The 17,908-nt window shown below is 36.4% G+C and overlaps 1 protein-coding gene across 1 annotated transcript in view; it reads right to left on the minus strand.

Annotated features, from left to right (window-relative positions):
• ZSWIM6 (zinc finger SWIM-type containing 6) overlaps positions 1-17,908 on the minus strand; it is a 100,922-nt gene that overhangs the window by 22,246 nt on the left and 60,768 nt on the right. Inside the window, exons 5-10 of the mRNA XM_026717078.2 lie at positions 9,844-10,023; positions 8,013-8,189; positions 7,625-7,771; positions 4,421-4,567; positions 2,949-3,209; positions 116-251 (exon numbers count right to left, since the gene is read on the minus strand). Coding sequence (XP_026572863.1) covers positions 116-251; positions 2,949-3,209; positions 4,421-4,567; positions 7,625-7,771; positions 8,013-8,189; positions 9,844-10,023 — 1,048 coding nt within the window. The remainder of the gene's footprint in view (positions 1-115; positions 252-2,948; positions 3,210-4,420; positions 4,568-7,624; positions 7,772-8,012; positions 8,190-9,843; positions 10,024-17,908) is intronic.

Below are 17,908 nucleotides of genomic sequence, written 5' to 3' on the forward strand. Positions count from 1 at the left end.
GAAGGGCCACATGTTTGGAGCAAGGCCTCTGCGGTGACTTTAGGGATTTGAAGGGAGAACCATGCTGTTCATTGGAATTGGGCTTCCTTTATAAATGTGTTTTAAGGATACGTACCGCATTGCTCTCAGTGCAGTTTTGTATGCTAGTTCAGCATCATGAGGTAGGAGAGAAGTGAAAAGATACTTGGCAAAGGTATGCATTGGAACACTCTCCCGATGGATGATTTCACCTAGACCGCTATAGGGCCCGGCTATTGGAGAGGGGAGGGAAAAGAACAGAAAATCTTATAATGAGCACTATAATTTTATTGAACATAAAATTAAAAAGTATCAAACTGCTAGAAATTTTGCACTAATCTTTGCCAAAAAGAAAATATCCTCTGTAAAGTAAAAACTTTCTCTGGTGAGGAACCCTCTCAAAAAACTGCACGAAAACCAAGTAGAACATATTGCATTGAAGCAAAAAACTGAAGCTTGTATAGCTTTTTGAATCATATTTTAAAATGTGTTTTAGCAGAATATAATTTACAGCTCAGCAAAGTATTTGAACACGAGCAATATATTCCAATGCAGATCTCCCAATCTATGTGGATTGGATAGTCACCCAAAACTTGTATTTTTCCCCAGTGTCGGGCATGTTAAAGCAGGTCACTGTAAGAAGTGTCTGTATCCTTAGACCACTCACCCAAATTCACAATAAGTCCAAATATAACAACAGAACATTTTAGGTGTAGCACATCAAGTCAGCCTATCCAAGGGACTATATCCCTAGCTGTGTAGCTGTTCCATGAGTCTGTAGGGTCTGTACATATAACGAAGACCTTCTCAAGATCTACTATCAAAACTGAACATATACGACACTAGGTATATGATCTACTGCTACATTATTGATAGAGAATGGTTGCCCTTAAGTATCAACTTTTATATACAGGAAAGCATATCTGGTATCGTTGAGAATTTTTTTACGAACAGATCTCTATCTTAAATCCTGGGTAACTATTGTCAGTGAGTGCAGCTGAGCTCCCCAAACTGCAAGCATGAATCAGTATAAGCTACTTTTCTATAAAATCTTATTTTAAAAAGAAAAGGGAGATAATCACTTTTAGAATTGGATTTCATGGGTTACATCAGTCATGCAAGATTTTATCACTTTTTACCTATTAATCCCATTACATTTTTTCTGACTTAGGAGAAGCTGAAGAACCTTCTGAAAGGAAGCTAAAACTAAAAGTATTAACCTTTAAATGCAAAAAAGCTGATGACCACAGTATCCTGAAAAACTGTAGCAGAAAAATACGAATTATTGTGCTTCAAAGACCCTTAATAAAAATAAACGTATCTTTTTTTAAAAAAAAATTCTCAAACATATCTCCAGAACTATTTTACACAAATTAACACTATTTTGCACCATTGCAAGGAGCTTCCTTTTAGCACATATCTGCTTCTACTCTTAGCCAATAAAATAATAGAAAGTATTTTCAGATGTTACAGTTTTAAACATTTAAACCTTTGGCTGAGGGCTACCATATTATTGCACATGACAAGAGAGATAGTATACTGTAATTTATCTGAGACCTGTGAAGTGAGTAAATCCTTTGGTGGAATGAGTTTGGTCGTCTGCCTTTTAAATCTGTGCCCATCCCAATTTATTACATGCAGGCAGAGTTGAATCCCAGCAAGACCAAGTTGCTGTTAAAGGAGGCCTTCTGAATCCATAAACGTTCATTCCATCAGTCCTGATGGAAATGTGCTGCCCGTGACAAAGCAGGAATATTAACAAGCAGTTTTCTGAGCTCATAGTTCTTGCTGGAGTATGTGTTTAGACTAAGACAAGGCAACAAACCATAATCATCTTACAGTTAAGACTACCACAATTTGATCTGGGGGTGGGGGTGAGGGGGGCGTACTTAAACACAATCCTGAAGCTGTAGCTGGCACCAAAAGATGAAAACTAACCTCTTTTGCAAGGCCTTTGGAACAGAACCGAAACCTTGAAAGGTGTGATTACAGTCTAATTCAATAAGATTCATTATATCATTAGTGCACAACTGTAGTTTTTGATATTCATCAGGTATAAAGATACTCAGCCTAAGTAGAATAAATATAGTTCTCAGGACTCTGCCCTACATTTAGGTAATACTAAGTTTAGGACAGAAGTCTCTAAAAATTGATACAAGTCCTACCTTTGTTACTGCTCAGGTTCCTCAAAGAATTGTTAATACCTGACTTTCTAATCTTGCACTTATCTACAGAATTTGTTTTTTATTTTTTATTTGGAAAGGTAAGATGCCCACTTTTATATTTACTTTACTTTATTTTCTGTATTTATCTTATCCATGAAGTGACAGTGCATTTTAATTCTCACAAATTTCAAGTATTATCCACCTTTCTTAGCTTAGGTAATATTTGCTTTCAGAAAAACTCCACTAATAAAAGTTACTTTCAAAGATTACAAAATTCTCCATCTATTTCTGGGTGAACTTCCACATAAGATGCTCATGGAAATGTTTGGCTAGAGAAATAAACTTCTCAGATGAGAAGCAAAATGTTTTCAAAGGAAAAAAATCCAAGAAAGCGCAGTTGCCTTTTGGGGCAACCATGACTTGGAAGATTAAGAATCTCCATGACTAGAAAAAGCTTAACTGTATGTGTTTTAAGTGTCACCTGAAAGTGGTAATGATGACTGCAAGAATTTCATTATCTCACGTGTGAGACTGAAATTTTCCATGCTTGCCTAAAATAGCTAGAATTGCAACAAGATAAACAAACCCATTTTAATTTCCATTTTGTAGAATCAAGGATAACCATCTCTTCATATGTGCAATATTTAAATGGAATAGTTAAAAGATCTCCAAGCTTGTTGATTATGAAGTGAATCTCTTAGGAACGAACCTTCTACTTTTGTCAAAAGCTGTTAAGAAATTAAGTTATCATCAATAATCAGCTACCTTCTAATAGGAAGACTGCTTGCTTTTGGAAAATCTTCACCAGAGTGTCATCCAATTCTATTTCATGTAGCTTGGAAATTAGCTGTTCCTCATTTCGACAAACCTTCTCTTGCGCATACAAGCCATCAGGCATTATCCTCTGCTGGCCCAATCCTATTAATGCCACTTCCACTGCTAGTGTTAAGTAAGATTCTCCTTCTTCTAAGAATTTGTGGGTAGGCAAGTGATAGTATTCCAGAGATTTGCATGGGCCCATGTTCTCTGGAACAAACGTTAGAAAATAAAAACAATAAAGCGACTGACAACGATTTCTCTGAAATTATATGCCTTGTTTATGCCTATTCTTTATCATTTGTATAAAGATAGCAAAAATTTGGGATGGTTACATTTTTAGGTCTACTTTATCGATCCCACTAAGTCAAACATTTTTTTTGCTTCAACATTTTCTATGAAATAGCCAATGTAGTTTATAAATCATGGCTTATATCATATAATGTAACATTAACCAAATCAATTATGTTTTATCCAATAAACCATGGATAAATAAAAGATGGCTTAGGTGCGATATGTGAATCATATCTTACTATGAGCCACTCAGAACACAAAATCTTGAAACATACAAAATAGCAAATAAAATGTATTCATAGCAATCTGAATAGGAATCAAATGCTGTCTATTCAAAGCCGAAATATAAAACAGCAAAAGACTGAGCAATGAATTAGGAAATCCTTACTTCTGTCCTGAATTCACTACATGATTTTAAGGAAATCTCTCTTTCACATTCTTTGCCATCCTTCATTTGCAATATGCATGGTAACAGTACTGACTAAATCACAGCAAAGTAGTAAGAATCATTTTGGGAGCCACCCAGACTTCAATATAAGATGGGCAGCTATGTAAATGTTTAATATAAATAAATTATATTAAATAATTTAAAATGAAAATAAATTATATAATATGAACAATTGAACATGAAATGCAATGTTATTAATATTCTTAATATCAAGTCAAGTAATAAAGAGCACATGCTCTGAATTCAGAAAAGGTCCCAAATTCAATTCCAGAGAATCCTAAATTAAAAAGGGATTCGCTATATACATTTTCCCTTATATTGGTATTCTACAGATTTGCTGGGATTATAACTCTGTGACATCTTTTCAGCCATGTTGGCTAGGTACTGAACATTTGGAAGGCATCAGTTGAGTGAACTTATACCTCTCTCACTATAAGGCAGATTGATACATTCAGTCAGTAAGATAAGCCACTGATTACTCAGAACAAACTCTTGTTTCCTTAATTTCTCTTTCTTAAGCATTTTCAACATCCCTGTTTCAAGGAATGTTTTAATTATGAAATATTTTGGCTCAAACTCACTAACAGTTCCCAAACTAGTTCTTTAGTTAACATGCAATAAATAATAAAATGAAACTTGTTGAATGCACATACACAGGTGGTATAAAATAAGATTTTACCTGTGAAATCTGAGAACACATGGAAGCTTTCATCATCCACCCTGCAGGCTTCCATAAGGCTACTGAAAAGAGTTCCAATTGGGTCCAATGGATGCCCAACCCAACCTTCTAGATTTGTAATAGAGATAATACCTTTGTGAAGAAGTTCTACATAAAAAACAAGCACATATATTTATTGTATGATAATAATTGCACTGATATTATTTACAGAATTTTAAAATGCAGAACACTTTGTATTTCTTTTTCTTTTTTTATCAGCTAGACTTTTCCAAATCAGTAAACTAAACCTAGGAATGAGTGACCATAAATAAGACAGAATCCAAATTCAGATCTCCAAAATGCCCATCAAAGGTTCACAATGGATGAAATATGGCAATGCCAGTAGCTGAAATTTTGATTAACTATAGCATTGCCTTCTTGTTGTTGTTAGTTGCAGAGTTGTGTCCGACCCATCGCAACTCCATGGACAATGTTCTTCCAGGTCTTCTTGTCCTCTACCATCTCCCAGAGATCATTTAAGCTCACGCAATGGTCCCCTTTTTCTTTTGCCCTCAATCTTTCCCAGCATTAGTCTCTTCTCCAGGGAGTCCTTCCTTCTCATTAGATGGCCAAAGTATTTGAGTTTCATTTTCAGGATCTGGCCTTCTAAAGAGTAGTCAGGGTTGATCTCCTCTAGGACTGACCAGTTTGATCACCTTGCAGTCCAAGGGACTCGCAGGAGTCTTCTCCAGCACCATAGTCCAAATGCCTCAATGCTCTAGTGCTCAGCCTTCCTTATGGTCCAGCTTTCACAGCCATACATTGCAACTGGGAAAAACCATAGCCTTGACTAACGCACTTTTGCATTTTCAAATTTCAGCAATGAAGAGGAACCCTGGTCAGTTAGAAATAATCAGGATAAAACCATGTCTCATGTCCTAGGAATAAACAATGTTGACTTTACTAACAACAACAAAAACTGTCTAAAGGTTTTGCTGTTGTTGTTAATAGTCTATCCAAACTATCTTTAGGGTATTTCTACAGACTTTATAAACAGGAAGCATACTTACATTATACACAGAAGAGATATTTTAGTTTCTCCATTTAAAAAAATGCCCACTATTTTAATTAAGAATTCTTTAGAACTGAAACCAAGACACCAAATATTTGAATGGGTAACTTCTATGAGAATTTGTGTCACATGGAAAAGAAGAAGTACATTATGGACAGTTCACTGCCAGTAAATGACAACAACCACTTCCTGAGCCCCCACCAATCTGCAGAGGGTTGACTATCTACTCAAGATTCCAGGAAATACTACAATGAATTTTAATTCTACTTAAATGGAAGAGAACTGGAGGCAACATCAGCAAATGGAACAGTAATAAGGGATACTACAGATAAGTGACTTAGCTCAAGCAGCTCCTATAAAATTTTTGCTTAAGGCTCACAGCAATCTATAGAAGACTTTTGGGACAGAGAGACTGAAGCCCATGAACACAGCTCCAGCCTTACTGTCTTTAACCTCCATGTATTCAGGTAGAAAGTCTGAGTGGCAGATGTACTTGTGCTCAGTTTTCCTCATGAGTCAGGTCTGGAATAAAGCTGGGCTCTTGGTCACACTGCTACATGTACTTATTACAATCCAACATGATTACAGATCATTACAGACCTCTCACCTGAATGAGTAAAAGCTAGAGAAAGACACAAAAATGGCTATGTGCACAGCAAATATTCTCCCCACTTTCAGCTTTCTAGACATTAAAGCAAATGACTGAATGAGCAGCAGGTACTGTATCACTAAAGTTTTCAAGCAAAATCTTAAAAGAATAAACTCATACTTTTCCAAAATTTTACTAAACAGAACACTAGTGTGGTCAGCATGCCTACGTTCACACCAAAACCATATAGACATTAATCTGTACATAGTGTGGGGATTAATTCTCAGTAAGGGAAAAACAATATGAAAGTAAACCAGATGACTATAGAAACAAAGGGAGGGCAAATGGAGAAAAGTTATCCTGCCCCAAACTCTAACTGTAGTTGGTGAAATTCTTTGGCCATGGCTTCCTACTTTCTCTAATAATTTTTCTGAAGTTCTTGCATTCTTGTGATTTGCCCAAATAGTTCATTTGGGAAAGTGGGCGAAGCCTAATGAATGATTATAAGGGGCAAAGTGCACAAGCAAGGCTGGGTGCATTGGACTCTGCCTTAGGTTTCCAATCAGTTCTACCCAATGCTGTCCACATTATGGTCATCCCAAAAGTGAACAGGCCAACAAAAACAACCAGTACACATCTGCCTAATCTTCTACAGATATGTAAAAAGGTACAGATCGAAGTAGTCGCAGAAGGGCTACATCATATACATCACCCTATTTTTTTTTCTCTGTACCATATCAATAATATTATATACACCCTCTTCAGTTTTCAAAGACAGCTTTATTTCCATTTTTCCTATAAACAAGAATCCTTATTTGGTAGATTTCTGATCTCACAGACGGGGTGTTATTGGATCCCATTTACTAGGTGAGACCTCACCCAGTGTTGACTGACACTATCTCAAAAGAAGAGAGAATCTACGTCTGAACTGCAATCAGTACAGAAGCATGGGAATAGCTTCACAGTTACACATAATACTTTCAGGGAGAGGGCAGAGATCTTATTTTTTTTTTAATCCAAGGACACTGGTATAATATTTCACTTATGAGTGAGTGAGTAATGTGCTAACAAAGACAATAAATTGACCATGCTTTCACAAATCCAGATATTTATTTATTTTTGCTCAGCTCAGTCACTTCCCACAATCATATTTTTAAACTGTTAAATGAATAATTTTAACTACCACCTAAATAAATCCGTATTTTTAAAAAAGCCCCCACAAAGCCCCAAAGAGCAGCATAGATGATGGTTCTGCTATTTTACAATTAGATTATTATAACTACCTTGTCTCAGGAATATTTTCCCTATAACATTCTACACCTTGAATTTAAGATTAAGAAAAGAGTATGAAAGAAATCTTTGTACTGTTGTTTTACTAAGAGACGCAGAGAAGCAGCTTCATTCCTATCAGACATTTGGCAGTGAACTGGCTCTTACTCCCCCAGCTACGTCACTGCAAACCTGCATGCTATCTGTCCAACCAGCACTTGCTTATTCTTAGTCTCATTCCAGACTTTTTCTCACCAGGCTATATCCTTTGGCCTTTCCTCCTGCCCACATTTACCTTTCTTCTGGAACCGGAACATTTCCTGCTGCTTCTGCTGCTGTCTCCTTAGAGTATTAACAATAGCAATTGCCAGCCGCAGTGCTTCTCTTGGGTAGCCATGAGATCGGAGTGCGTCTACTCGTGCACAAGCTGTAGGCACATGCTCTGACAGAAAGAAAGGGAAGGCATTGTTAAGCCTATTAGTGTCTGGAATAACTCCAATACAAAAGACCATTAAATGATTTTAGGAATCTACCGGAGGAGGGGGGGGAAGTAACCGAGCAGCCCTCCTGAAAGGAAGCTCACTTCATCTGTTCTCACCAGATGTTTCTGTGTTTTCTCTTCAACAACAACAAAAAAGAATGCATTGAAATCAGGGACATGGATTTCCTGCTAAGCCACTTACCATGCCAGAGGGGCCACCCATGAGAATCGAAGAGCGAGTTTTGAGCTTCTTCGTGGTAACAGTAGTTGGTATACAGATCACTGTTAATAATGTGCTGTAAGTGACTGTCCTGCCAATGGAGATCGCATGCCTCAATAGCACGTGTGAACACTGTCCGGTGAGACCTGTTTGATGAATCTGCCAGAGTTCAAAGAATTATATTTTTTTAAGTGTTCATATCGCTCCAGACTCCCCACATTCATCTCCTCCTTTCCATTCTGTCTTATTAACATCATTTTCACACATATTTCATAATTTTGGATGGAACTGAAGTTACCCTATGTTAACTTTCCAACAACTAGTTTCCTCCAATGACTTAACTCTCACAATTCCCAGTCAACATCTGGGGATCATGAAGCTTGGAATAGTTGCTTTATACAACCAATTCACCGACTTAAGTTAAGACTGAGCAGGAGACAATATTCTAAGTTTATGATTCTGATACAATTAGCCTACAAATGATTAGTTTGCACCATAGCTTCGAACTACACACGTAAACAATGTATATTTAATATTCAGTTTCAAGCAGAAACAATTATAGATATACAAGGATAATCATTTCTTTGATAGAGGAGAGGTTGAAGATTCATACCAAGGACATACAGATTTAAATTAATACAAAAGCTGCTGAGGTACAGAGTTCTCTTTTTACTGTACAATGCCAACTTGGCATTTAAATGCTAACTTGGCATTTAACTGCACCCCTTCATACCACACAACCAGGAATTTGCAATGTGGTTTTAAGTAGCTGGAAGATGCTCTCCCTGCAATTATAATTTTAATCTGTTAGAAACTGTAGCAGTAGTGCCGACATCGTGGAGTAATTTTTGTTGGGGGTGTCACATAGCAGGAAAGGTTAGCAAATTAAATGAAATAGTATGAATGATCTGAGAAAAATATACCAAAGGAATTATGGACTGAATACTACAACCCAAATACTATTGGCAGAAGCTGGAAAACAGGGCAGCTTAGTACAACATTTGAACAAAAAATGACCTATAGGCATTAGCCTCAAACTAACTACTTTCCTCTGTTTTTATAAGGCACTGACATATACATCATGATATAAAAATACTGGTATTTTATTTATTGATTTTGGGGAAAGTGTTTCATTTAAAACATTTTCATGATGCTGCAGCACCAGCAATTTAAATACACACAGTTCCTATTTAGTACAGCATACTGTGTTTACATTGGAAGGACATCTACACAATGAAAAGCAATTCAGAACTAAATGTCAACCCAACATTCTATTAGCTGAAATACAGTCCTTGAAATGACCAAAAGAAAATAACATGACTTGCATTACTGAAAATGGCTTGAGGTATATTGTCAGTGACTATTCATACAGCAAAGCATGTACACTTCACAAACAAACCATCTTTTAGTTATTCCTTTTTTTTACCAAAAGCTTGAAAAATCCAGAACACTAGTATTAGGATATTATTATGATGAAGGTGAAGGTTCGTTCTCTGAGCTTGTGGGTTGGTTTCCGAATGATTCATTACCAGGCTAGGTAATATCTTCAGCAGATTTGAGGAGATGTCAGTGTCAGTGTTCTTCTGTTTATAAAGGGCTTCAAGGTCTGGGTGTGTCAAGTGAGGGTCAGGTGTGAGTTGTCAGTGAGAGCCTTGTGATGGGGAAGTTACATCAGGTCAGGGTCATTGAGAGTCGAACTGCTGGTGGTGGTGGTGGGGTTGTATGGGATGGTTGAGGGTCAGTGCTGTTAATATTATTATGCTTTTACAAAATGGTAAAGCACAGAATCTTCAATTAAATCAAAGCAATTTACCTTGTATTCCATTTGCACCCTGAGGCAGAGCATTGGTTAGACTTGGCAGGTCATTTCCGTGGTTCCCATCTTCCCAGGGACACACATCAACACTATTCCACTTTTTAAGCTGTTTCAGCCAACTCGCCTTCTGTTCCACCTTGCAATGGGGATTTAATACTATGCACATCCAAAGAGCACCTATAGAGAGACAGACAATATCCAGTTGGGCTAGGTACCTTGAAAGTTATAAAAAGAACTATACATACAGGTTTTTAAAATGGATGCAGTAACAAAGTTCTGTAGCAGTCCATGCAAAAGGCACCTTTGAGAGCTTGCAGGAAATTTTTACCTTATTTATCCAATTTATATAACCCCTCCCCCCATCTTACAAACAAGTGACTCTTCCCAGCATACAACAAAAACCAAACACATTAATCAAAAGAATCAACTTGAAGGAAATCTGTTATGCAAAGAAATATAAAAATAAACAAGGAGGATCTACATATGCAAAAACACCCCAATAATTTTCCAGTAAAAGAATGCATTAAGTGATCTTCAAGATACGTTCAGTGAATTTGATCCTTGTGGACTATGCTAAAATAAGTAAATAAAAATAGATAAAATGAAATGAATGCTTAATGTAATGTTCTTTAAGTATGGATTATTATTTTTATTTCTTATAAATAAATACATTTTTATTTCTTTTGCAAGCATGTGCCACAAAAAAGATCCCCCTACCTGGATTTGTATGTGAGAGATCTCCCCGCTAAAGCACCCCAACAATCATTACAAGTGAATTGCCAACAATTCAAATTTCACATCCCTTCCTTCCCCCAACTGAAAATGTTTGATTCTATTATTCTCTATTGATTTTTATTTTCTATAAATTCTATACTAATTTTTATTTTCAGATCTAGGGTGCAGATGTTCTATAATTCTCTGCGTAACACAAGCAACTTCTGATTTTTTGCAAGTTTTTTTTGCCTTTTGTTAACCAAGGACAGAAATATACTTCATAAATACTACTGCAATTATGTATGAGAAATCCTTCATTGAAATTTACAGATCTAATTTTCTGCTGACATTTACGTCTGAACCAATCGAGGACCTCTACCTCTGACACTGCATGCTAATCGAGACATGAATAAATCAGGAACTGTGGAACATGTTTAAATATAAAGATATTGCTCTTAAAATTGGCTATGTTGCAGACTCTTGACAAGCACAGTGAAGACATCTACAAGTACTATTTAGCAACACTTCATTTGTTCATCAAGGAAGAGTTTTACATATTACAGAGACCTTCAGAATCTGTTAAAAATGAATGACAGACAGCCTTTCAGAAAAGACATGCAACTGAATATGACTGGTAAAGAATGCAAATGGGAACCTGCAACCAAGCCACAATCTATGCCAAACATACTGTACCAATCTACAAAAGCAGTTAAAATGATTTTCTTATTTCTCGACAATTTGGAAAGTATTATTTTGTTAGTAGCAGCAAAATGAAGCAAGCCAAGAGCTCGTACTAGCCTACATTTTATCTTTATTTTATAAAATGTACAGCATTTGCTTCCTAGAGAAGCTGGTAGATATTTAACACAGAAAATGCCTGCTATTGTTTCACCGTTGAAGAAGAAACATTTACTGAAATATGCATTCAGAGATCTGCACTAAGACAGACTGGTTTTGTGCACTGCACGAAGTCCTAGCTTTTCCTTAACATTTTGTATGAATGTGGCACTGTGGGGTGGTGGGCAATGAGTGGTTCTAAAATCTGGCTTTTGGAGACTTCTCTCGCCATTTTGAGCTGAGAATCCTGTGAATGAGTGTAAACCATAAAGTAGCCATATAATTAAAACAAAGAAAGTTTTCATATTCACCCCCCCCCCCAAAAAAAACCAACAACAATCCTGTCCAAATATGCAGTGTGGTCACACTCATTCTGTAACCAGATCAGTTTTTATATTAAATACCGCAGTCCATGATTTCATGATGAGTCCGTCTATGATAGCTGAGGAGTTTTTTTTCTTTCTGTTCTTAGTGATGGGCAACTGGCAAATTCAGCCCATGTATTTTTCATCAATAAATGATAGCTGTTCAATTTCTGTGCATTTTGGCATTTTTAACAAACATTTTTAATATAACTCTGTAAAACCAATTCAAGAGCACAGAAATTTAATCCAGACCCAAGCTTGGTTATATAAGGCATATGCATATATACAGTATGTATAGTACTTTTTCTTAATATTACTGCAACTCAAACCTGCTAAGAGATTTTCCTGGCACAAAGATAAACACATATCATAAATCAATATGCAAATTCCATATTTCCCTGAAGATAATTGGAGACTCATCATGCTGCAACTGCAATTTGGTATTAATTTCACACAAGAGAAAGGCTATTAAAAACTGTCACATCTTAGTGAGGTATTGTCAATTCTAGTTTCACAATCATTATTTTGTTCTGAATTAGAGGTGGCTTTTCTTCATCAAACCTCTTGTTTCAATACAGACATTACAAAACCTATTGGACACTAGTGTTTCATCCCCATCAGACAAACAAAATATAATCAGTAATCAGAGATAGAAGTTTCTTCTTACTTAAACAAATAACTACATGGTGGTATTATTCAAGCCCTGTGCTATATTAGCAGTAGGTGCTGTTAATAATATGCATACATTTCTCCACCAGATATAAGTGATTAAGCATATATGAAATTATTTTATGATTAATAATTGTTTCCTATAAACATTAAGGTATCCCAAACATGCTTTTTCCAAAAGACAACTAGAATTTCTTGGCTTTTTCCTCTGAAAACATTTCACTTCTCACCCAATTTCTTCAGTTCTGAACTGAAACCAAGGAAGTCCACTTGCCTTTTGGAAAAAAGCACCTTTGAGACAACCGTGACCCGGATGATTGGAAATCTCCATAGACACACCTTAGGATACTTGGCTTGCAATAAAAGAGAATTATCTCAGTTAATTTACATCTCTCATCCAAAGATCACTAATAATCGAGGAAAAAAATAAAAGATTTACTTAGATTAAAGAGTAAAGGAAACAGCATTAATTAAAAATAAATAAATGAAATAAACAAAGAATTGGCTACAGGATTGGGCTCCTAGATACTCCTGGGACCCCTTCTTCCATATGGAGTTTAGTCCATCTTGCATTCTCATTTCAGATGAATATGCTAAGGTGACAGGAGGGACAACTCAAGCATAACATTTCTCCATGTCAAACTCCCTTGGAGGGTGATTGGTACCTATTCTGACATTTTTATGGGGTTGCTTTTTTAATTTGGTCAGCCTTAACAAATTCAATACATTTGAATTCAAAAATGTCCCATAGGCACCTATTTTCTGGAATGAAATCTCCCTGAGTCCATATGTGTTTGTGGAACTGCCTCTCCCGGAGGGTATCTGTACATCCTATTAAGTTAGATAGAGTGATACACTCCGGGTTCCCTCCTTTAAATGTTACCACATGACGGGATCTCAGAGGTCTGCTTCTTGGTACCTCTCACCTGAGATCTGAGGGATCTCTATCTTTTTAGCCTTCTGAAGAACCATGAAGATCTGGCTCTTCCCCTCAAAATTGCTAGGAGCTTGAGTTTGAGCTAGGAGGCTGTTTGGTCTTGCACCTCATGGTAAGGATAGTTTTGTTTATTTTTATGGTTTTTCTTTTAGCTTCCTAGAATCATTATATGAGATAGGTGGCTACATAAGTCCAGAAAAAAAGTCAGTCAATCAATCCATCAATCTTTCATTCTGTTTGCATTACTTAAGGATGAACACCTGGCTATTCTCTTAGAGGATGGGTTAAGACAGGGATGTCAAACGTTGTCGTGGTGGGGTCACGAGACTTATCGGGACTTTTTCCCCCTTCGCTAAATCAGGGGTGGGCGTGGCCAGCAGGTGATGCATCTGGCCCACGGGCCAGCAGTTTGATAACCCTGGGTTAAGACATATGGACCTCCTCACTGGATGTCTTTTTTTCCTGTTTTTTTTACAAAGTGATTGAATCCCATCTTGTTTTGTTCTGCAATGTGTTCTTATGCTTTCTTATAGAGGTACACTCTAGAGTTTGGTTCGAAGATGTTTAAATTATTAATCAAATTAAACTAATTTAAATTAAAAATAAATAAATAAGGCTTTTGGGAGTTAGCTGTTCCCGGTTGTTTGATACTTAGGTTAGGTGCTAATGAATTTTTTTATTACTATTTTTAATTTAGTGCATGTTATGCTGTTTATGCTACACTACACACTGCTGGGAGTTAGAGCTTATAATAATAAGCCTGCCCTCTGGAATAATATCCCCCAAAAGATCTGAATAGCTCCCAATCTGATGAAGTTCTGAAAGCGATTAAATATTTGCTGTTCTCCCAGCTTTGTAGCAGGGTGATGGCTGAGCCTCTGTCTGACAGGGAATGGTTTACATGTTTATCATTGGGCTGCACATGAATTGTCTCTTTTGTTATACTGTTCCTAATTTTTTAAATAAAAGCTGCCCAGAGTTATAAGTAGTCAGGCAGCCTCTAAATTGTAAATCTAATCTAATCTAATCCTTTTTTTAAAAAAGAACTGCTACTAGAACAGGTACATCATCCAAAATAGAGCAAATATTCCATAACATAAGCTCACCTCCATATAATCCATCAGTCTTAAAGAGGCTCTTTATACATTAGGGACAAGAAGTAGTAGAAAATTATTATTCTGCAATATGAAGCATGATACACTCAGTATGCATCCTGAAACACTATATTAATGGAGAAGATATTAATAATGAAATGCCGAGTTAAGTTTAAGCCAGCATTTTTTAATTCTCTAGAAAGCATAGATTTTTTCACAAGTCCAAAAATGCACTTAGGCTGCATAATTTATTCAAACTACAACTTTTCTTATGGCAGATTTTTTTCAAAATGTTATTTTACCACAGCCTGCTATAGAGGCAGATACTAGAAAAAGATCAAGACGGTGAATATTTGTTCATGTAGACACCTGATGACACATCCAAGTTTTAAAACAGTCTAGATCTTTTAACACACCATCATAGTAATATTGACAGCCAATTTGGTATAGTGGTTAAAGGCACCAAACTAGAAACCAGAGACTGAGAATTAATGTCTTGAAGCACACAAAGAAAGTACTTTTGGTGATGTGAAATATGAGTGACATTTTTGAAAATAAGGAAATCTTTCCTATCATAATTGAAAACTTAGATTTTATTCAATAAATTCCTCCCTCCTTCAAAGATGAATACTCCCAGTTGTTACCAAAACAAATTCAGCCCATTAGAGATTCATTAGTGCTAAAAGTAAATCCAAGGCCCCAATGGATAATGATCTAATTAGATCAGTATCATAATGAACAGAATATATAAGTACTCTTGTACTGTTTAATTCATGAACTCTCTCTAGGATATGAAGATATACTACCAAGTTTGAGGGTTCCAGCTTTTATTCATGAACATAGTCTCAGTAAAATCCAAATCAGTTACATAGGACTCAACTTCTCATAGTACTCAAGTTGCAGAACTTATTGGACTATTAAATGTTTCATCTTGTTCTAATTCATTCTGTTACTGATTTAAACTTTGATATATTGGTTTTGACAAGTGTTTCACTGTGTATGATAGTATAATCATTCCCTGTGCATTTCATACTAGATGGCTAATTAATGTAATAGATTATTTGCAGCAGTTATGGCAAAGGAAAATGATGTACTTTCCATAAGCTATATTCTGTATAAAGGGATAAGAGGACAGATACAACAAAGAGATATAACCATATAGACTTCCTTAGACCTAGACTTAGACCTTCATGTCAAGAGATTTAATAAGACCATGAAAACTAGTACTTAAGTCGGGATGTGTGTGTGTCAAATTCAATTTCATAGGAGCAGTGTTGGGATTCAAATTTTTTTTACTACTGGTTCTGTAGGCGTGCCTTGGTGGACGTGCCTTGGTGGGCATGGCAGGGGAAGGATACTGCAAAATCTCCATTCCCACCCCACTCCAGGGGAAAGGATACTGCAAAATCCCATTCCCTCCCCATCCCACTAACCTGTTTTCCAGCTCCGTTCTCTTGTGCAGGGCAACAAAAGAAGACCCAGCTGATCAGCTGGGACTCAGGAGGCAGAGAATAGATGGGGGCAGGGTCAGTCAGAGATGGTATTTGCCGGTTCTCCGAACTACTCAAAATCTCCGCTACCGGTTCTCCATAACTGGTCAGAACCTGCTGAATACGACCTCTGCATTGAAAGACACATTAGGGTTGCATTTGACTTTGGGGGGCCAGGGTGGGCGTGGCCATATCTAAGCACCCTGTGGGCCAGATTCGGCCTGCAGGCCTTGAATTTGACACCTCTGACTTAGATGGTATATGTGTGTATATAGAATGCAAAGAAGGCAAATAAAGAATTAAAACTTCAAAATTCTATTTTCTAGGCTTATGGTATCTTTCTTGTACTAAGTGTGAGCCAGAAATGCTCTAAATGTGATGGTGTGCTGACTCAAGTGACATTTTTTTTCATTATTCAGGCCAATACAATGCCATTTCAATTTTATTCTGTCTCATATCAAATTATTCACAGTACAATAAGGCTACAATAATTTCCAGTTTGGTCTAGTGGTAAAGACATGGACTAAAAATCAGGAGACTGAGATGTGGATGTCTTAGGCATGAAAGACAGCTGGATGACTTTGGGCCACTCACTCTTTCTCTGTGCACAATGTCAGCCTCAGAGAACAAGCTGGTGGGTCAATTTCTATTGCAACCAATGGATCAATACTTGGTTGATACAGGGAGGAAAACCTAGATCCTGCATTTACAGGAAATGTTAGGAAGGGAAATGAAAGCAAGTCTTCAGATTATTTAGCATGCTGTGTCTTAGCTCATTTGCTTAGTGCAGAAGGAATGGATACTATCATTCAGTAAAACTCAACAACAATGTCAAAAGTAACATGGATATTCAGATTTTGCTTTAGTTAAGAGTATTTTAATGATTGTAGATTGTACCATTATAGGAAATAGGGCTTTGAAGTTTAATCCAGATACCAGGGAGTAATGTTTTGTGTACTGGTTGATTACTTCAGCTTTGTAAACAATCAAACAACAAGAGGAAATACTTAGGGAGACTGCTTCAGACAAGCTAAGAATAACCAACTGCAAATATTTAAAAGGCAAAAAAATATAAAGGGAATAGTAACGGCTCAGGAAATTGTGATATATTGGATAAAGGTTTATGGGCTAATTCCCAGAAGAATAATTTTCACTAATTCAAAATATAACATGAACAGTCCACTTGTCATTAAAGATTCAACTTATATTTTATTTTTCTTTTGTGAACCTTAAATCAATGTAGACTAGTTATTAATTAGACTCAGGATTGTACAAGGTGGCAGTTTCAAATCTTGTCCTGGCTTTGTCTTCTATAATTGTCCTCCCTTCCCATTACCAAGCTAAGATCTTTAAGACTTTTATATATTTTGAAGTAGAGCATACAATCTGTATGGCATTGTCATTTGACAACATGTATTTCTAGATATGATTGTAACAAAGAATCAAAACTGACCATAGATCCCTATTATAAACATAGCTCAGCAAAAATATATTCTTTGATGAATAGCAGCTCTCTGTCCCTTTGGCTTCAAGCTTTCCCTACATTTCTAGAGGTTATTTGTGTGTGTGGGGCTCAAAATAACAAATCTATATAATGCTCAGGCTGCTAGAAGCTCAGATCTTTCAGAAATGGTCAGCACACAAACACAATACCACAACACATTGTTCTATTCATTTTTCAAAATATGTTAAGTGAGAGAGAGGGGAATCTCTTCAGGTTGTTTTTAATATGAGAAATCACTGATAACTAGCAAATTTCATTCAAATATCTTCAGTAGATACAAAAGATAATTACGCACACCTTGAAATAGAAGCCACTGTTCAAGTTTTATATTGTTTTTAAAATAAGGGTTCCAGACTAGCAACTGTGTATATGTATATACACACATATACAATGTGTGTGTGTGTGTGTGTGTGTGTGTGTATTCACATAAATATTTGTGGTTAACTGAAAGT

The sequence above is a fragment of the Pseudonaja textilis genome, chromosome 2 (genome assembly GCF_049901715.1).
Source record: "Pseudonaja textilis isolate UNSWEBS1 chromosome 2, rPseTex1.2, whole genome shotgun sequence".
Lineage (NCBI taxonomy): Eukaryota > Metazoa > Chordata > Lepidosauria > Squamata > Elapidae > Pseudonaja > Pseudonaja textilis.